The sequence below is a fragment of the Paralichthys olivaceus genome, chromosome 8, assembly GCF_024713975.1.
Source record: "Paralichthys olivaceus isolate ysfri-2021 chromosome 8, ASM2471397v2, whole genome shotgun sequence".
In the NCBI taxonomy this organism is placed as follows: domain Eukaryota; kingdom Metazoa; phylum Chordata; class Actinopteri; order Pleuronectiformes; family Paralichthyidae; genus Paralichthys; species Paralichthys olivaceus.
Genome location: NC_091100.1, coordinates 10,808,866 through 10,831,451, shown reverse-complemented (window position 1 = coordinate 10,831,451; position 22,586 = coordinate 10,808,866). Strand labels below are relative to the sequence as shown.

The following is a 22,586-nucleotide window of genomic DNA, read 5'->3' as shown; positions in this document are numbered from 1 at the left end:
AGCTCTGATTTGACATTCAATCCCTGTGGAAAGCTGCATGACACATGCTGTAACTTGTCTTTGTGTATGCCACAGTTCAGCCCTGTATTAATGAATATAGGTAAAGTGCAGATGAATCATGCAGACACATATCTCTGTATGCTCTCATTGTCTCCATGGATGAGTTAAAGAAGGCATTAACTCAATGATCCAGCCAAGATAAATTAGAAATTTATACTGACCACTAATCTCTATAAGCAAACATGAGAGATGCTGGGGCTGCCACATGCAACTACATCCGTACCACTGCATCTAAAGTTTACAGTAAACTTACTTACTTGTTCTTACTTGTGTAACTTTGCTATATTCAATGTCTGTATATCTGCAACAAAGCTACAGCCAGAGAAACTCTTGTTCATAACCAAGTCTGTGTAGGAGTGAGGTCAAAGGGAATGTTTGGGTCAACACAAATATTAGACTTTCACACATAAGAAGACTGTTGGTTTGCCATTTAAACTGCCAACACATTGTTCTCATTGTCTCTTAAGTACTAAATGAAAAACCCAAGTTGTGATATTTCTATAAAGAACACCAATTTGTTTAATGTAGATGTGTCAAATCTCAAGCTGAGTTTTGGATCTAGGATCTAAGTTAGCCTCAAAACCACATGTATCACAAATGCATACTATGTAACATGGTGGAAAAGCCTACTTTGGTTTTAGGCATATTGTGTTATTCAGATGTTTAGAACAAGATATGGGAATCATAATGAGCGTGTACAGATGTAAATCACATTTCCGCATCACTGGCTGCTTCTAAAGCAGCCTGGACCCATTAGTTCACTGTGGACAACAAAAACTCCTCGAGCTGTATATGAGGTACAATTTAAAAGAAAAGGGAGTCTGCCTTTATTTGTGTAGATTGTGCTTGTGTGTGAATGATGGATTGTGCTTTTTGTTTGTGTGTGTCACTGAATGTTGTGCTACAATGCTGGTATGTAGGCAGCAGACATAGGAGAGCTTCTGCCTGTGAGGCGGCGGCACTTTGTGCCCAGGTTTATGCATGCTTTCATGTGTAAATATAATGATGAGTTATTTATTCAACAAACTTAGATTGAAATAAGCACGCCCTTGCACTGCATAATGAGCACACTTTCAGTTGTGTAAGGTGATGTTGGGCAGATGAGTTGATGGTAAATAGATGTATAGAAGTCTATAGTTCAGGCAGCTATGAATACAAATTGTACTGTTTAGACAAAAATATAAAAGCTCTTTATTCCTGAATCCACTGTGAGTGAGGACATACATCATTAAAGTTTATATTCCAGAATAGAAGCTCTTTAGTGATGCAGCCTTGACAGGACATAACTTTGCTCTTAGCAGCTTTTCAGGCAGAGAGCTTTTGATATGCTCTATAAACTAATCATATCTCCCCATTGTGGAAGTTCAGCTGTTGTCAGACTCATTGTCCCACAGCAAACTGATTTAAATGTGTGATGAGCAATCCTGTCCTACTTCACAGTCATGTGTCACTTTGTCCAACAAAGGTGTCATCCCCATATTTCCAAGCAGTGGAAATGATCCTATACTTGTGGCAGTAATGATTTGTGCTGTTTTGTGATCAGTCATTTAAGCTAAAGTAGTTTGATGTATTGCTTGATTCTGAATGATTCTCTCTACTGCCTTTACACACAAGAAGTGATGCGTCCATGTCAAATGACAAAAACCGCCACTGCCCACATATTTTCATGCGTCCTTCTTGTTGGCATGGTTGGCTCTGAGCCTGAGCAAAGTGACATCATATAGCCGCCTTGTTTCTTACCAACTCGTAAAGTCGTACCTCAAAATCTCTTGTGTCCTATGGTCCTCTTGCTTGAAATATTGGCTACACTGCCCCCCACGATATCTGGTGGTACTGCTCCTTCTCCTTTCCGATGATACACACAAATACAGACAAAATGAACGCAGAGTATGGACGTATCTAACATTTAGCATAAATGAGCCTCTCTGTCAGTTACTTTCAAAATACATCATTCCTTCTTAGAAATGTTCATTTTTGTTGAATGATAATGATTTTTATTGACTTTTATTGTAGCTCAATCCTAAGAGTTTGAACATGTTTTATTTTCACACTATTTTTCCTGATGAAGCCAAAACCAAACTGACAGTGTGTGTCCTGATTCTCTTAAAATATATTTCTCCACCCTGAGGCTTGCATGTTCTTCAAAGTTACCAAGGGATTGCTGATTAGCCAAAAGATTTCAGCTTTGACTGAGGATGAGAGAGGAGTGTTCATCTGAAATGGCTCCTTTATTCCGTCCTGGCTCTGAGAAAACATTACTGCATTGATTCCATGAAGCAAGATATCATGTTGCACACATATGCTTTTGTTTGTGATCTTTTCAACTGTCTGTCTGCTGTGGGGAAAAATCAATAGCTCTCAAGAAGAAGACTCTACAATAAGCATTTTTAATGGAAAGTATTTTATAACATTTTCCCAAAGAAACATGTTAAACTCTTATACTACATTTACATCAACAGCTCATTGTGTTGGTTTTCTAACTCAACATCTGATTGATTCTGTGCAGTGGGGCTTGATACAGAAAAGCTGAAATTTAGCAAATTATTGACAAAAATTCTCAGACAAAATTTTACACTCACAGTTACATTGTTCTTGCAATGTAAAAACAGTGTGATGTATGACACCATTCTTGATGAATTATAGAGTTGGGCATGTGTCTTTACCTTTAGAGCATTCTAAATGAATTGAGTCATTATAAATGTGGAATCCCTTTTCATGGATAAAAAGAGTCATCTGTATTTTCTGTTCTACTCATGCAGTCATGCTTTACTACAGGTTCCAAAACCACAACAAAAAATACATGAACATACACACAGGTGCAAAAAGAAGCTGATATGTTGAAATACTGCACCTTTAGCGTTCTTGCAGAGTCCATCCTGTTGAGGTGAAATGTCAAAGAAATAATGCGGGTCCTAATGTTTTGGCTCATCTGTGTATGTTTATGTACACAAAAAGTTATTCAATCGATTGTAATGCTCTCCTCTGTTGCACAGGTGACCACCCTGGTGAATACCAGCAACAAAGGCCCATCGAGTAAGAAGAAGGGCCGCTCCAAGAAAGCCCACGTCTTGGCGGTGTCTGTTGAGCAGGCTACCCAGAACTTTCTGGAGAAGGGTGAGCAGATCGCCAAAGACAGCCAGGACCTCAAAGAGGAGCTCATTGCTGCTGTGGAGGATGTTCGTAAGCAAGGTGAGCTTGATGAATGTTCTCATGCAGACACTTTATGATCTTGTGCTGTATCATAATATTGTTGTGATCAGTTCAGATAACTGCATTGTCAGTGTGAAATATCCTCGTGTTTTTGCCACCAGACGTCTCGTAATTTCTCTTCGCCCCCAGCGATGTTAATATTGCTTTTCTCCTCCTCATACCAATATCTGACTCATATATTAGATCTATAGTGTAGTATATGATGAAGCCTTACTCTAAACTTTCTAGAGTATCATTCATCATCAGTTAAGGGTCACCTGCTGTCAGTCCCTTTGGAACATGTTCTTTGTCTCTGTCTCCCAATTTAACTTTTTATAGGCCAAATCTTTTTTTATTTGTTTACATTGAGTGTTTTCAGAAAACCAATTCAAATCCAATCTTACTACTTTCAGTTGGTATGGGTAGTTACCACTTTACACATTTATTTGTATGAAATTGGCTGCAAAACAAATTAACGTGAGTCTCTGACTGAATCTCTCCATACGTTATAATGTCACAAACCATATTTTTGATCACAAAACTAGATCCCACCTGTGAATATGTCATACCCTGCTGACTCAGGGAGATTGCTACATTCTCTTAAACTGTGATACTACAATCTTCCAGTCAGGTTTTCACCACAGTGTTTTTAAAACAGTGACTGTGACGTGCAATGCATGTTAGGTACAGAGGGTGGACAGTTAAACAGGCCAGCGGAAGAAAAAATTGTATTGTACTTTGTTGTCATATTTTTGAGACAGAGTCAGATGTATTGTGGTAACTTTTTGAGGCTGTAGTTTGTAATGGGTTGCATTGAATTACAATAGTAAAGGTGGGTATATTTCCCCCAGCCCTCATTTAATATTTGTATCTGCTAAATAATTGTCACTTACTAAAATGTTGCCTCTTATATTCAGGCTTCAGCTGTGAAAACACAATCAGCACATTACACTGTTTATTATAAGACCTGAATTAGGGGATTGTTGTGACAATGTAAATAAATACTCCATGTTTAGGTGTCAATTTGTTACAGCTTCAGACGAACTTTCTGACTCTTGTATTCGGGCAGTTTATGGGAGTTACTCAACAAAGATGTTCACACAGATTTTACAGATTCTGTTGAAGTTTTGTGTAACTGTAATAATCAAACCTGCTAATCATTTATTTTTTGATTTAAAAATATGGTAAATTGTTTAAAGAATTGTAGTAGTGGAAAAAAAGAGTAAATCTCCATATAACTTTATTGAGGCAAATCAAATCCATTAAATGCAACAGACTGGAACCTATACATAGTTGGACTTTACGTGCTATGTACCTCTTCATTATTGTAATGAGCTTGGTTCTGGAGATGTTTGCCCTAAAGTCATTCATCGTTAGACCATTGACAGTCTTAAACGGCAAAGGACCTGAATTTTAAGGCATTTAGATTTCCACTCTCACAGTGGAAAGCAACTCTTTATTTCAGCAAATCACTCTCAGTCTTCCTGGGAACTACACTCAGAGATCACAGTTGTTTGTAACTCTCTAAAGTTGTGTTACTATGTTTCTCTATAAGTCAGTGAATCTCAATATCGATTCAAAATTTTGTCGCCAGAATGGAATTGGACTCTCAGTTCAATATTTGCGTCAGCAGAAAAAGGTAAACGCAGCTCATCGCTGCTGTCAAACACTGACCTGACTGCCCTGGTACACAACTCTCTTGATGTGTGAGATTGACTGTTACTGTACAGGTCATCACCATAGCGGATATGATAAAGGAATAGATCCTTCTTCTCACTTGTTAAGTGAGTGAGTTAAAGCCAACAGAAGCCTTTTTAAGTGTATTGAGGAAATTATATCTTTAGGGTTTGCTTTAATATAGCAGATGTTTGCATTTGTGCTTGGGTATGTGCACATTTATTTATTTATTAATGCCAGATTCTTTTGATGGTAAGGCTCGGTCTGCCCTGTGAGAAATCCAGTTAGTCAAGCTCAATACCCGCCTTACCCAGGAAAGTACTTTGGTCGTGAAAAGACCAACACTTGAATAGGAGGTGGAAGTTAATAATCTACATCTCCCAACTATTTCACTGATCATGAAAATATGGTCATGCTCAAAATCTCTTCAGAGCACATGTGGACTACTGATGAGGAACTCTCTGCATTCTCTCTCACAAATTACTTCTTTTGCTAAGGTTGGATATAATGAAATGCAGAGAATAGAGAAAACTGTTTTATACTAATAATATTAAACTTATCAGCACAGAAATGTACCATGTTGAGTTTTCACCAGGCTCTTAACAGGACAGCTCACCTGTTCACAGCAGCTAAATGTGTATCCTCAGCCAAATGTCTTCATCTGCCAAATAAAGTTATTTGTATATATTGTAAAATGCCCTTAAATCTGTGATCATGCTTGTATCAGACCAGTGTCATCGCGACCTCATCAACCCTCCTCAGACCACAGGAGAGCTCAGCGATCCGGCCCTCTGTACTCTGCCCTCTGTACTCCCACACACACTACTATGGCCCTATACCAGCAGATCTTCGATTGTGTGAATGTGTGAGAGCTTGTTTGCCTCAGTGTGTTTCTCTCAGTTTGAATGTTTTATTGTGATTAGATATATAAATATTTTTTGGGAACTCAGGGTTGTTTATATACCGAGCATTAGCACAGCAAACAGCTCCATTTCCTCATTGTAATTAATATATGCTATGCGAGCTGTGTTGACCTCCTACCACTGTGCTACTGACCCAGCGAAAAGCATTTTGCATCATTTTTTAGAAAAGGTGTGAGAAATGTTCACTTACCATTAGCTTTTTGTGTATAAGCATCATTGTTGTAAATAAACCCAAAAGAATAAGTAAAAATTGGCAACAAAAAGCAAAGAAAGACGTGTTTTAGAACAATAACAGAAATACTCATGCATTTTGTCTTAGAACTTTAAAAGAATTAGGGATGAATTTTGTTGAGTTGCATCTTGTATTCGGTGAACTCTAAACAAATATCTTGACTTGCGATTAAATGGTTGAAAAGAGGTCCAACTAAACCACCTTTAAGCTTATTATGTAGAGAATATTTCTGTGTTTGTGTGGGTTTGAGCAAATTGCTCTGAAGGCACATTCTGACCTATCTGTGACCTCCCAGCGATCTGCACAGTTTTATGAGCTCTAAACTAAATGAAGGCAGTTGTGAACCTTACATGGGTTGAAGAACAGACAGATTCAAGGAACTCTCAATCATCTCACTGTATAGTTCACTATATGCACATACAGTACATGCATAGAACTCAATCAATGCAGTGTGAAGTACTCATTCTCACAAACGTTGATGATAATCTGGGTAAAGTATGATAACATCCCTTTTCCTGCTTATTGATTTCTTCCTTCCCTCCTGCAGGAGAGACGATGCGTATTGCCTCGTCAGAGTTTGCCGATGACCCTTGCTCCTCCGTGAAACGTGGCACGATGGTGAGGGCGGCCCGCGCCCTGCTCTCTGCTGTCACCCGCTTACTCATCCTCGCTGACATGGCAGATGTCATGAGGCTGCTGGCCCACCTTAAAATTGTAAGTGCGTTCATCTCCCAGAGGACAAAATGTTCTTCTTGGACAGGAGCTCAGCAGTGTGGTGTCTGGTTGATATTAAATCGAGAGTTATGAGGTAGCAGGGTTGTGATTATAGGTTATGTTGTGTTGGAGTGGCTGTCACAACTGTGAGGTGTAACACTGTCAATATTCATGTTTATGTAATGAATGCGTCATGAAATGTCTGAATCCCTGAATGCATTATTAAGACTAACATGCACAGTGCACTTAAAGGCCGGCAAATTAGAAAGAAAAGGACTTCCTGCAGACACAATATATGCTCTTATCACAACCCCTGCACATAGCATATACAGTAGAGGATGTTATTGCAGGGTATCAATATCACCCCGTGTGATTAACTACATATTACCATCATTTGGAAAAGTTCCTCTGTCCCTTATTTTGGAAATGGCTCAGGGATTTGAAAGGGAAGCTAATACACAGTGTGCAGAAGAATGATATGCAATGGGTATATTCTGAAACAAACTAATGCTGGGATGCACCTTCAGTCACTTTTTCCCTCTCACTCACTCACACACAAACACACAGACACATACTCACACTCAGAGTCGTTTATTCCAGCTTCATTCTGGAGGCCCACAGAGGGGCTTAACTCAAGCCAGTATAATCCCCGCCATCAAAGGCCACTTAAAAGTTATCTCTCTCTTTTCTCTCTTTTCCATTACATCTTGTGCAGCACTTTCATTAGGGATAGAAATGGGTTTAGAATCAGAGTGTACCCACAGAAGGGATGGAGCTCGGTGAAATGAGACCCATTAAATTTGCACATATAAATGGTGATTACTCTTTTTTTTAACCGGTCACAGTTCAACAGGAGAAAAAAACATTATTTGTGACAAACACATGTATTGTGATGTTGTTTTAGTATAACCTTTATAGTTAAGGATTTAGTGCTTAATTAAATCATGTAGGTCAGGACCTTGTTTTCATGTGACCTTTTCAAATATTCAGCATTTATTTTTTATGTTTGTGCATTTGTGTGTCTCGCTGTGTGTGTTTGCATGTGTGTTCATGTGTGCGTGTGACAGGTAGAGGAGGCCCTAGAGGGTGTGAAGAATGCAACTAATGAGCAGGACCTGGCCAACCGCTTCAAGGAGTTTGGAAAGGAGATGGTGAAGCTTAACTACGTGGCAGCCCGCAGACAGCAGGTAAATGGCTTTTTCAGAAAAAAAAGAAACCTCTCTTGACTTACATGTCATGTTCAGATGAAAGAAGGGAAACGGCTCCTTCCAGAGATAAATTAAGTAATAATGTTATGATATGAGCCATTGTTTAGTTTTTACTAACCTCCTGGAAGGCAGCCACGGTCTCACTTGTACAAAGAGAATCCTGATGGACAGGACAACACTGCGTGAATCGTTTTTGTGTCATAATAGTAATGATAATAATAACAAATAGAAAAAAAATTGGTTCAAGAATGGTGCCGATGCATTAAGATAAAGAACCTGCACTGAATTTTCTCCTGAATCATTATGACAATATCAGGACTTATTTTTTTAGTCATATACAGTTGAGTTGCCGCAGCTGGCAAACTGATCATGACTGTATAATCTGTTTTTTGGGGGGGACAACGTCTGTTTAACATAATTTTAAATAATTTTATCACACAACTGTAAATCAACTAAATATCAAGACTAGTGCTTATTTGAAACAGACAGCAAATAACAATGTATTTTAATAAGGCCTCCAGTATGACAAGTGTTATGTTGGCAGCTTCATGCTGCTGAATTGTCCCAGAGCAAACCACTGAACTGAATCCCATCCAGCTCCAGGGTTGCTGAACTGCCGACAATCCTCTAACTTTGTTTGGTTGGAACAAAACCAGTTCATCATTTAGGATGTTTGTGCTGTGATCTTTTTGGTCATTTATTTGTCTCTATTGTGAAAAAATTGTAAAAATATTACAAAAATTGTAATATTAAATATTTTTTATGGGGGGGGGCGACACTGACTTGAAATGATTGTTCATGCTTATTTGTGAGCCTTTGTTACCTTAACAGGAACTTAAAGACCCCCAGTGTCGAGATGAGATGGCGGCTGCACGTGGGGCCCTTAAGAAGAACGCCACCATGCTGTATACAGCCTCGCAGGCCTTCCTGCGCCACCCGGATGTGGCGGCCACACGTGCAAACCGAGACTACGTGTTCAAGCAGGTGCAGGAAGCCATAGGAGGCATTTCCAGTGCTGCTCAGGCCACCTCACCCACTGATGAGAAGCATGGCCACGCTGGCATTGGGGAACTGGCTGCTGCCCTCAATGAATTTGATGTAAGTCAGCAAGCATTCTGTTCTTCTGTGTGTGTGTGTGTTTGTGAGTACAAGTGTGTGTGTGTGTGTGTGTGTGTGTGTGTCTTCAAACTGATGTATCTTACCTTCAGGAGTATTAACTACCTCCTGATTTTATCAACTTTTTTTCTAATATGGCTCATGTGCTCCATAAATGCATTAAATCATGTTAATGTAAAAATCAGTATAGCTTGGTGTTCTGTAGATGCATCTATATCATCTGAGATTTCCTAGTGTGATATTTACAATGGCATTAAGATGGCAAGCTCACCATGTTCTTTTCTGACTATAACAATGAAACACATATTAAGTCCAGCTATCTATAATTTTTTATAGATTACCCCTCTGTGTGCTTGTAAACATTTCCACCATTTACTGAGGCACATTCATTGCACATTATAAGTGATACACTGCAGACCACAAGCAGTTCTTATCTGCACCACTGTGTTCAGCCTGACATTGTTGCTGCATCCGCATCACTCTGGGACTTGTAATATCTAAATATTGACTGTATGCATTTTTCTCTTCATCTCTCTGTCCTTCACTCTTTTGAACACAAACACACACACACAGACACACACACACACACACACACACACACACACGCACACACGCACACACGCACACACACTAAACCCACCAACACACACTGATCTACCAAATGTGTATATGTATATAGTGTATGTTTTTGGCTCTACACTTTTTTGGCTGCTGTTTTGTCCTTTCTTTTAATCTATAAGATGCACAAGATGTAACAAATTGACTTTATGTGCGTTCAGAATGAGACTTCTCTATAAACACGATTATATGCTGCCATCTAGTGGTTTTACATTGCTAGTGAACTATTGGTACATGGCCTGAATGAAGCCGGTACCTTAATGCTATTTAGTTGAGCATTTCTAGAGGTCAGATTATAGAGATGATTCCTGATGTTGGCTTGAGTTTCAAAGTTTGTGGTTAAAAGCGGTACTTTGATTCCTTTATCATATTTTGAGCATAATTTACCCTTTAACTTGTGTTTATATTTAGCTAGATATTTAGTTGGACAGTTTCCATTAAGATTCAGTATACCAGCAGCATGCAGTACAGTTAACATTGGTCAAGAAGACCCTGAGTCAAATCAGCTGGGGTTGAAGTTGTTCCCAGACTCAGTTATCAAGTCTTTACTGATCAAAATTGTGTATTTTCTCCCACAATTCCCAACTGTTATCCACTTTGTTCAGTGTAGTACCTTGTTTATCAAATAATACAGCCCTGAACACCATTATGACATATTTAATTAATATTACATTTTATTAATGCTCTAAAGTGACAACGCTGTATTGTATATTATACCCTATGCTCCCGAGAGATATTGAGTAAGGATATTTATTATTGTGGACTGTTTGTAATATAGTCTCGGTAAGACTGCTTCTGCTGCCAATGGTAAAGGGTTGTATATTAATATAAAATAACAAAACATGGTGCCGTGGTTAAAATAATTGATCTCAGCAGCAGCTCATTCAAACGTTTTCACATCCAAACTTTTCTTATTGGACTTACCAGCATGGAGAACCCAAAAAGTGTGAGGCGACAGTGCTAAGCGATGCAACACTGTTCCAGTCCACAACCTTTCTTAATACATTTTATAATTATGATATACTCTAGTTAGTGGAATTGAAAATCTGAATCTTTTCATATTTTCCAAACAGGCTCAATGATGTAGTTGTAATCACAATCAGAGTAGCATCAGTACAACCATCACTTCCTAGACACTGCAGATGTATTCATGTCTGGCCATATGTATCCCTCCTTATCATTACGTGTTATGCACAAAGGTTTTATGGTTATATAAACACAGTCTATGAGAAACATGCTTTATATCGCTGTGCTCTGTCCACAAGTTGTTAGTTTACAGTATGTGAGTGACCCCTTGTGGGGAGATTTGGACATTGCATCATTTTATATACTCTTCTATATTATATACTTCTATACTACTATCTATTTAGTGTGCTGAACCTGGTATACAGCTTTTCTGCATGTGGCCTTGAATAATCATATCCACTCTGTTTTTGATGTCACACAGTTTTGCTTTTTCAAAAGACAAAAGACCTGAATGCGCAGTTCAAAAGATAAAATGCCCTTTGCTTAACCCTGTGTGTTTGCCTGAAGCTAGAGCTGTTTCAATTCTTAACGTTCCACAGACACATATCACGATCAGATCCTTCCAGCATATTAATTAATGGCTAGATATACTCAACTATAAGGATGACACACAGGATTTTGTGTGTGTACATAACTGTTGTAGATGTTGCTACAAGTCTTTTGGTGTTAGAACGCGAAGCTACGTGTAAAATCGCTGCTAATCTATTTTCCAAATGATTAACATCAATCTCACACCTACTTGGATGAGTAATCTCATTCACACTGTAAACAAGTTTTTATGGGGGGGGTAGACTGGAGTTCTATTCTTTTCTTCTATCTCAATGCCATGAATATGTAATCACATGTAAAAACCGCACTACAACAAAGATAAATTAGTGAGCATATGGATCGCTGGTTAATATGCCTCTATAATGAAAATAAATAAGATGTGGATCACATTGCTTCAGTCGCTCCAGAACGTGTGCAGTCTGACACCAAAGTTTAGACAAGATTTTTAAATGCTGGGCACAGATGCAGGTCTAGAAAGTGAAAGGGCAGCTTATGAATAACACAAGGAAGAATAGATGACCCCATCTATACTCCTTTTTATTTTCTTTTTTTCTGACACCCAGAATTACTTTCAATGAGTCAACTTGGGACTCTGAGGTACAAGATCTATTAAGGGAAAAAGGAAGGTCAGCATCAGTTCAAATTCACTCAAGTTCAGCGACGTCTGACATATAAATAAGAGCCAACATGAGCAACCCTCCACCTCTTACCTTTTAGATTCCCCATCATAAGAATGTTCTGTGCAACCTGCAGAGGCTTTGCTGGTAATACCAATTATTTAATTTTATATAAGAAAACTCATAAAATGTTATTCTGATTATTTCTGAGCTTGTAATGAGGCACCACATCCCAGTCCTGAACAAAACATAAATAAATTGAATTATGTGAAAAGACCGAAGCATATGTTTTAAACTCAAAACTGACTTAGTGTCTTGAAAGGGAAGCCAAGGTGGCAGTGCATGAAATCAGTATTTTCTGAAATGACCAGTAGAGGGCAACTCGGCTCCAGGCTCCACCCCCTCTCTCCAAATATGGTTACTTCTGGTTTAAAAAAAACAAGATGGTGCTGGACAAAATGTTAAACTCGATGTTTCAAAACAGGACCAAAGAAACCAATGGCTTACGTCACACTGGGTTGCCACTTAGTTTCCATCTGTGTTGGACACAGAAACTACTTAACCAATTTACATCTAATTTGTTGGAGGGATGGGGCCTGGGCCTGGGAAGAACCCATTCCATTTTGCAGTGGATTTTTTGTCATCTTCTACTTCTATAAGATCATGTGTTGGAAAACAGCAGTTCAAAAGGCAGGCGGTGTGTTGTCATTTAGTTTTACAACTGTAAACATTCCAAAATTGGTGTGGTGTTGGAGTCGAATGGTGAAATTGTTCCTCTTTTTGTTATTAAGTTGTAATATGTTTTAATCTAATTAGCTAACATACCATTCAGATCCATTGCGTTTTTATCGCTGCATCACTTTGGTCTGATTCAGTCGGTGCAATAACAGCTTGCAGTGACATATTTATTAGTCAGCCTTGAAATAGTTTTTTTTTTTTCTCGGCTTCATGCTCTGGTCTCTGTAAAGGCGACGCTGAATCTGAGAGGAGCCACCTTTAAATTCACTATGCAGGAAAAGCACTGTTTTGTTGGAAGGAAAGTCTTTATTTGAGGATCTGAGCTCAGTGGGAGGACAGATGGAGTCAAGACCCAACGGGTATGTGGGTAAACACACACTGAAGCACACACAGGCATAGATTTTTTTTAGGTCACAGCAGACATACACAGTGAAGCAGTGGAGTTGTGAATTAATTGTAGCACATATTATCATGTACAACGAGGTTTTCTCACGTAGATTATATATACATGCTTTCTCTATGCTGTTTGTACCACATGAACAGGAGGACAACCCACTGGGCACGGTAGAGCACATGTAGGCAGAAAACAGACAGACAGAAACTCTCTCCTTCTTGCCATGTAACTACACATTTTAACATGAAGATAGAAGACATCTTTGTCTTCCTCTCATCTTCCTACTCTGAGCCCCTTATCTTTATGCAGTCAGAAGCACTTAACACCTGATAACAGCCATTAAAAAAAAAAAAAAAGTGACTATCACCTACAGTCTCACACATCAAGGCAACATCTTTAGAACAGCAACAAGGTAAGTGCTTCCCTGAGAGGCCTTTTTTTAACCTGAAGAAATACAAGATGCACTGTGCTTCAATTAACGTAAATGAGCTGAGAAAAACCTGCAAGTCAAGTATGATTTATAGAACGTCTTCCTTTTATTCCACCAACACAGTTGCTGCTGCTTCCTTCAATTATATGAGCCAAGAGGAGGGAGCAAAAGACTTGGATGGTATAACATAATTGTGCATCAAAATGATTACCTTCTCCTTAGCCGTCCGTCTTCACTCTCAGCCAGCGAATTGAATGTTGCCTAATTTCGGAGCAGGGCTATACAATTGCATTGGTTGTGTTTGGACAAATTCTCTCTTATTATCATGTCCAGTTCAGCCCAGCACCGTGTCCCTCGTGTGTCACATCTACTTTTGAGAATCAGTTTAAATGCATTAGCCTCAGACTCAAAGCATACAGTTAGTTCATACTGTCACCAGCAGATGGCAGTGTTTAATTACTTTCATCACTTTCGTCACTTGTCCATCCTTTCCCTCTCTCATTCCCCACCCTCGCTCTATCATATCCATTTTTATCCTTTTTTGCTGCAGGTCCTTAGAAACAGAGATTTTCAGTCTTGCTCATTCTGTGCTCCGAGCAAAAGCCTGCATCACCTTGTATGGTTTTGTACCATTAATGAAATGGAAGCTATCATCTGATGCTGAGATGTTTTTGATGTGCGCAGGTCCTCAGATTGAGCTTCGTCTAAGAGAATTCTGTATTAGGGTCCAGTCTTACCGCTCTGCCCTTCGTCTGTTGGACAGTGTTGCTTTTCTTCTCTTCCACCTGGACCCTTCAGTGTCTCAGTGCTGTTGTGTCATTACGAGTCTCATGTACCTCCAGCTATCTCACATAAAAATACTCTCAGTGCTCAGTGGCTGTGTATGTACACACACACACACACACACACACACACCAACATGTTTCATTCACACAGTGCAGACGTGCATATACTGGCAGAGCATAGCTTTGAGACTGCGGCAGAGATCCAAGTCACACTTGATCATTTTTCCATGGTTTGTATTTCCATCTGCTTGTCCTCCACCTCTTTCTTCTTTTGGGGGGGTTATTCACACAGATCATTCTCGACCCCCTATACCTTTTGCTCTCCTTTTCCTCTTTCCCCTCTTCCTCTCTTTGAGTCATTGTCTGATGTATCTTGAACCAGCAGATGTGTTTGAAATGCAGTGCTCACATGCATACACTGAGCCCATTTGGAAACTTGATTTGTATTTTCATGCAAACGGCTACAGGACCTGTAGTCACAAGAATATGCCAGTCCTCACTCTGCATACATTATGGGCCAACTATAACCGGATTTACTTGCTAGCTCAGAGAAAGTGTGCATGACAGCCGGTCCTTTGAATCTCACTGTGGTGAGCAATGCTTCTGTGTGTAAGTCGCTTTCCAAATGCGGCATGCGTTCATCAGTGCAGTGAAAGGTAGCCGGCCATGTTTATGCTTATGGAATGACACACAGAGAGACTCCTACAATTACGTCTAATTACAGAATTCCAATAAACATAACAGGCATGAGAGGAAAAATTGATTTTGTGTGTCTCTTCCTCTTTTTGTGTTATGCCCCTGTATGTAAAGATGGACTTCTTGTTTTCTTTTTGGGAGTGTGTTTGCATCTTCCCTTCTCAATGAGATGAGTTTGTTCCTCTCTGAACAACATGCACCACAGATGGGATCTCCACTGTAAGTGTATGCACAATGACCGCCCAGTGATGACCTTTCCACGTGCTCCGTTTGTGGAGGAGACGCTGCTGAGGCAACCTCAGAGAAACAGTGGTCGGGGAGCAACCCGTCTCTAATGTATGTAGATGCATTCCTAACTGAGGGATAGCTTTCTTTGTAATTGCTATATCAATCTGTGCACTCCTATCCGTGCTGTCTCATTTCAGGCCCTCTCTTATTTCTCTCCCGCTTTCCTCTTCCTCTCTTGCACTAACACACATGCTCAGACGCACACACACACACACACACACACACACAAACACACACACAAACACACACACAGTCGGCTACTCTCTCCCTCAGCCGTGTCTCTCCTTCCCCCGGTTTTGCTCTCTCTCCTTGACTCACATCGATTCGGCTCTCGAACATGTGGGTGTTGAACACATTCTGAAGTTGCCTGTGAGAAACTGGCAGAGAGGAAAGAGTAGATCCTGATCACCGCGCCCACTGGTGCTTGTCGGGGAAGGTCAGACGTAAACATGCACAGATGCACGATCATGTACGAATGCACACAGACCCGAAGCATTAATAAACAAATTGAACACAAAGCAGAGTGCCAGTATTATTGACAAGAACCCTGTTGTGTTCAATAAAACTCCACTCCCGTCGTCATTTTCACCTTGGCTGAGCCACGTGTTAGCCCAGAGGTACACCTCTTAATCACGACATCCTCTGCCCGCCGATTACAACACTGCCTCATTCTCCATGGACAGATGCACCTGTCAAGAGAAATATGAATACGGGGACTAAGCTGAAGTAATGGGACATGACCAGGGAGATAGGGAAGCATTGGTTTGTTTGTTGCTGTACACTAATTACCCAATGCCTCGCTTGTCTTGATGGCAATAAGGCATGGACGAGCTGTGGAGGAGGCAGGAGGAGAGTGGGAGAGGTCACTGGTAAATGGGATTCAGAGATCCATACTAGTTACGGTCAGACCTTGGGTTCATTGTGCTGGCTCCACTGTTGCTTTTACATAAAGTTCAGTTCAAAGCTTCAAACTTCTTGTTTATCTCCAGTTATAGATTTAGTTTTGTTCTGCCATGCCGTTTTCATAGTTTCAATTAACATGCTAGTGAAAGCACCTTATAATACATCCCACAATTTATGGTCAAATATTCCCACCTGAGGTTTGTTCCTACTTGTCTTTGTTTTGTTTTCCTCAGCTCGCGCTATCAGAAGCAACGAATGATGATTAACAGAGTAGTTAGAGTATATTCTAACCACTCCTGCCATATATAGACAGCCACCTTAAATTTAATGGCAGCAGCAACCAAAGTGAATTACCTCACTGCATCTTCAGACCTCTCAGCATAAGACTCTTGGGAGTTGAATTCTGAGTGGGTGCAGCAAATTACTTTTTTTTTTTTTTTTTAAAGGTATTTTGCCCTCCAGTCAAGGATTTCTCTGCGGGAGCCTCACCTGCCAGCTTGCCCACTCATCTCTGTTCTTTCTCATGGATGCGAGGCATGCTGGCTGTTGCACAAATGGTGAATGTAACGTATGCAAGTGTATAGACACATACACGCAGGCCAGAAGACTGTATCCCTGTTTAGGGCCAATCTGACTGTCCTTGCTAGTCACACAATGCTACAGTTTTTTGCAGAAGGTTTTGATTTGACTTTTTTGAAATGCAGCATTTCCACCCACACATATTTTGGTCTACTCTGAACAATAATATGGACGTGCACATACATATTGACTTACGCACACAGAGTCCTAGTTTTTCTGCAAATGATATATCTGGCAGGGAACTCCTGGTGGATTTGAGACAAAACCGAACCAAAAGATTATAAATGAGCTGCTTGTCTGATTTTAACTCTCCATGTTGCAGAGCTAAAGCTCCCTACCTCAAAGTCTGGCTCTAAAGAAATGCAAAGTAGCCGTTCCCTAGACAAAATTGCACAAATATTTTTTCCTGGTATAAACATTTTAGAGGATCCAAAAACAGTAAATAGGCTGCCAAATCTCTGTTGACTTTAGCGGCCAGTTGTTCTATACTATGATACATCTACACCATATGTACTGTATATATACTGCATTCAGAAGTGAAACTTTTCATTAGCAACTTTTTTAATTATGCTCAGTGGTAAGTTTCCTGCAAGCATCAGTTTACACAAGCATTAATTTAACCTGAGAGCCACAGTCTCTCAGGGATGAGTCCTCCACAGCCTGGAATGGAGATTATGGCATTGCCGTAGGGATTCACCAAACTCTTATTTAAGAAGTTTCATTTACACAGGTTTGAGGCAGTTTAGTTCAGAGTTGTCTAACTTGAGTTACTTGCTTAACTTCTGCATGTAAGTGAGGAGCTATATAGGAAAGCTTTTCATTTTCAGCTCAAAGCAACATAAGTGGTTTTGATTTGATGTGCCCAAGGACAAAAGAGTATTATCATTTTCACTGTGTTATGTTAACAGAGTGAAAATAATAAAAAAAAACACTGGAGTTTAAAGAAGTTGACTGAGACAGAACGAGTTAAAAATAACTGGAACAATTACAGAAGTTGAAGTGGCTAAAGGTAGCACTGACTTTAAATTTATAACACCCCATCAATAGTGATCTTCTATTCTTCAGCAAGACTCTCTCCCTACTTGGATAGGCAAGGTAAACCAGCCAGTTAAGGCTGCATGTTTGAATAGTGCAGCATCAAAAACGCTTTATGTTCCCCTGTGGCTTCCTGAATTGAGAAGATGCCCAGTATTTTTGGTCTATAAGCACTAATGCACCAGTGAAGTTGCTTGGATGAGTGTAGCTTTGTTGACAGGCCAATTTAGCTGTCATTTTGAGATAATGGAGTGCTCTGTGGCAGTAAGTACATCAATATACTATGATGATCCAAAGTCCAGCCATGCGAGATTCTAACCGAAGCCACTTTCTTACACAAATCAAATAGAAAAGGACGAGGGAAATGTTGAGACTGCAAGTTGGTTCTAGTTGTATAATGCATTGTTTTAGATGCTTCATGAGACACAAACACAACTAACAAGACAAGTGAAATCCTCATATATGGTCTCTGTGCGCAGCTGAGGATATGGGTGGAAACTGCTGTGACCCTTTTTCACCGGACACATTTTGATATGTTGTTGGTGACATTGCTATCATAAGTTACACCTGTGCTGTTCTGACCACGACATGTCAAAATATCTGCATTTAAGCTGGTTTCAGCCTTTGTTTGCACATCGGGTCAATGGTCATTAGACAGACTTTGTACTAAGAAGTTGGCCGCGCTGCCACTTTAAGGTACAGGGCATCTGATCAGGAAGTATACGTTGATATAATATTTATCATGATGTCAAGCATCATTTCTGGGTAGCAGACCTCTGTGATGCTGACTGAACCCAGTCGACACAGAGAGAGGTGTACTAGATTTGTCAGAAAGTGAAAAAGTAGCATTAATGGAAACTTTACAGGCCCAAAGGTCTCAGGAACACACACCCAGGTTTGATCAGCCTGTGGTGGGTGTGCTTTAGCAGAGGGTGTCCCTTACATCAGTTGGTGGTCGCTAACATCTGCTGAAGATTTCAGTCAGTCTCGCAGCACCGACCAACCGATGGGGTTAACCTAATCACAAAGTCAACTCTACCACTCACTCATTCATTCATTCATTCATTCATTCACTCACTCACTCACTCACTCACTCACTCACTCACTCACTCACTCACTACTTCAGTGTCGTTCAGGGATGTAGCGCTGGACATGAAAAACAGTATTACCATCATGAAGATGTCAAGTTAAAGCTCTCTGTTCAGTTGTGGTTTTGCTCATCTCAAAGTTTAATATTGTGTTCATGTTTCTCTTTTTCTTTCATGTAGAGAAGGAGATCCTCTCTGAATTTTAATTTGCAGTTTTATGATGTCTCTCCTCTCATGAGCATCGCTTCTGTTGTCGAGACTTCTTTTGCAGTAGTGAAATTGACTGCTCTCTTTCATTCTCTTGGTTTCCCGGCATTATATCTTCATCTTATTTGTTCCACATCTTTTGCCTCATCCCTATTCCCTGTCTTGTAATTGTGCCTACCAAAGCTTCCGCAGTGTTTGCATCGTCATTGTGTTCAGTCGTTCTCTCAGAGTCTTGGCTGAAGCTTGAGAGCTTCTTCTAAAAAAAAACTATCCAGCAAAGATCTGTGGCAGTTGAATGAGAAACTTTTGGAAATTATGCTTCCTTCTTTGCCCCCAATGAACTGCCACATCATCATAGCTTCTGCACACAGGGGTAAACACCAAACACCCAACTGGTGGAAGCTCTGCTGACTGAACAATAAAACAAATAACTGTAAATCTTCAGTTAAAGACCACGATGTAATCTGCTTGTGTGGAGACAGTGTGCTTTTCCACTGATCTAAAAGCCTTGCATGCTTGGCAAATAAGAAAGTGAGTGATGTAGAAAAAAGATTGTTTGCAAATTTACTGCCAGTCCTGTTTCTTTGTGGTGTCATTGCATCAAGCCCCTAATTGTATTTAATGCTGGTTCAGTGGGGTGTCCTGGTAGCTCATTCTGCAAGTACAAATGACACGACCACATCGCATGCTGTGCTGCTGCCTCACTGTCTGCTGCTTTAACATTTGTTCTTCATTTTTCTATCATTACGTTAATCTAATCTGTGGTGGGAGCTGAAAGCTCCTCTAAAAATAACATAAGATGATCATATAGGCATAACATGAAGCATGAAAACAAACATTTGAAAATGAGAAGGCCTGTGGAGGTTTTTTATCCAAACATATATTAATGATTATCATAATAATTATTTCTCTGTACCTCTACTATTGGTCACCTTTCACCGTTCAATGCACATGGTAAAAAATGGTCAACCGCATGCACGCAACACATCAATAGCAACACACAAATATGTGGAAGATCGAAAAATGAGAAAAGTAAGATATGCTGTAAGTCTGGTAAAGATTAAACTCAGCAAAGGAAATTGTAGATGCATGAAGAAAAAAGAGGCCAGAGGATCAATCGATAATGCACTTTTGATCAGTCTGTTCTGTCAGTCACAGCTCCTATAGGCTACTGTGAAGCAGTGGTGCGTATTGCAGCTGTCTGATGTAAAGAGTATTTCTAGAGGGAATAAACAGATACTTCCTGTATCTGAATGAATCATGTTTCCCCTGTTATAACATCAAAATGGTGGTATTTCACGACAGACAATGGTAACAAACGTAATAACATTTCTTACAGTTGATATTTATGTTCCAAAGAAGAAGAAATAAACTCTCCGCATATTGAAATATATTTTAAAAATTTATTTTTACATGTCGGAAATGCTGTGCAACAAATCAGAAGTCATTCTCACAGCTGAAATCCAAAGAAAAGACAAAAAAGTCAGAGGTCAAGCCCAAATCCTGAGGTTAGATTTTAAATCCTCAACAGGTCTTTATTTGCTCTTTATTTTGCCTAAATACAAATCTGTATCTGTAACAAACACCTCACAGTATGAATAATGGATTAATGCTCTCACACCTCTGTTTTAACAGTTGGGTTTTCTCAGCATCAATTTAACATAAATTAACACATAAGCTATGTTAAATTCCGCAAAACTAAACTTCCACTGATCTTATTAACAAACACGAAATCAACCCCGTCCATACCTTTTATTAATTCCAATTTGCATGGTCATGTCCAGTTAACTTATAAAACAAGGCACAGTGACTTTGATCCTATTTTTGAAAACTTTTCTGAAAGCTAAAACTGAAAAATAAATATTGCTCAGACAAAGTGTGCCCACTGCCCATCACAATACTGTCAAGGTTATGGTCAGGAATTTATAGATTAGCCTAAAATGGTACAGCTCTGCTTGAATGGTCTTTTTCAGAGTCCAAAGGTGATAAGGAAATACAAGCTTAAAACAATGTTTTTCAGCAGCAACACTACAATAATCCCTGTTGTTCCTGTTTGAACTGTCTGCAAGACTTCTCACTTTGTTCGACCTCCCAGATGCAGTTGCTATAGGTCACGTCCCACAACCCACTGTAAACACAACAGAGTCAGGCATACAGGGCAGCCGGCCGGTTTAACCCCAAAGAGCCTCTGCAGCGGACCAGGCAGTTGTAATAGATTATTTAGGCAATAGCATTCAATAGTCACTTTTGTATCCCAATTAGTGTGATAGAAGTTGAAAGTGTTGGACAAGCTTCAAGTCTGTCTGAGGCATTTTTGGACTCTGCTTAGGAGGAGCTTTGGCTGAGAATTTGTGCGCTAATATTCTGTGCCAAGATTCAGTACAACATATTACTCACCTAAAGCTACATTGACCAACACAATGACAGTAAAAGGCTGTCTTTCTTCCACATATACTGTTAAAACATGCATATGCATTTCTCTATGTCTTGGTGAGTGAAATCCTACCAGCCATTGAATGGAGTGCAGACCTAGGGCCTAATCTACTAAAGGTTTGCGCGTGTAAAACATGTGCAAACTTGATTTCACCCACGAAAAAACATGCAAGCTGATCTACTAATGATGCACACTGAGGAGTGCGTGCATCATTTAGTACGTTGGCCTTAATGAATATGCAATGTCTTTATGTCTGCATCATTTACGCAATAATTTTTAGTAAATCACCCGCAAAATGGCCACCAACCAAATGGGCAATCTATTATAATGTACACACAATTCAGCACTCTTTATTTGGGATCTTAGTCGATCAGGCCCTTTGAGCGCAGCTGGTTTTGGACTAAAGGGAAAGAGTGACAAGGCCTGGGTCACTGGGAGGGCCAGAGGCAGTATCCAGCAGAATGATTTGTATTGAAGGGATGACAGTAAGAGAGGTTTGGGGTTATTGTCTTGCTTGACAGAATTTGAAAAAAGCAGAAAATGAAACGAGAGCTGTATTCATATTCAAATGGAGACAAGTCCCCCATGTGCCGGCGTGGTTTTCAATTACTGGGGATATGTATATTTATGTCAGCTCTAAAGGAAACTGGACAGGGCCTCCAGATGTTTCTTTGAGGCTGAGCATCACACGCATGCAGCGTTTTATTCTGCACTGAAAGTCCGAGGCCTGTATTTGTATTGTTATGTAGTCAGAATTTGGATTTATGCTCCATAAATACATCTGTACATAAAATGTTATATATGTTTCGCAGGGTTGACATATAGACAAACAACCATTCACTGTCACATTCTCCCCTATGGGTTATTCAGAATCTCCCATTAACCTAAGCTGCATGTCTGTGGACTGTGAACGGAAGCTGGATTACCCGGAAAAAACCTACATAGACACCTGTAGAACGTGCACACTCCACACTGAAAGGCCCTGTAATGCAGGTTAGAACCCAGAACCTTTTTTGACTGTAAGACAACAGTGCTTCCCTGTATTGCATTTTAGTGTTTGATTTGTGGGTAATTTGTCTT

The 22,586-nt window shown here is 39.8% G+C and overlaps 1 protein-coding gene across 4 annotated transcripts in view; it reads left to right on the top strand.

Annotated features, from left to right (window-relative positions):
• The window catches only part of ctnna2 (catenin (cadherin-associated protein), alpha 2), a 267,738-nt gene that overhangs the window by 40,858 nt on the left and 204,294 nt on the right, over positions 1-22,586 (top strand). For all 4 annotated transcript variants that reach the window (XM_020100468.2, XM_069530270.1, XM_069530272.1 and 1 more), the window contains exons 3-6: positions 3,054-3,249; positions 6,629-6,795; positions 7,863-7,982; positions 8,835-9,101. In XM_020100468.2, coding sequence (XP_019956027.2) covers positions 3,054-3,249; positions 6,629-6,795; positions 7,863-7,982; positions 8,835-9,101 — 750 coding nt within the window. The remainder of the gene's footprint in view (positions 1-3,053; positions 3,250-6,628; positions 6,796-7,862; positions 7,983-8,834; positions 9,102-22,586) is intronic.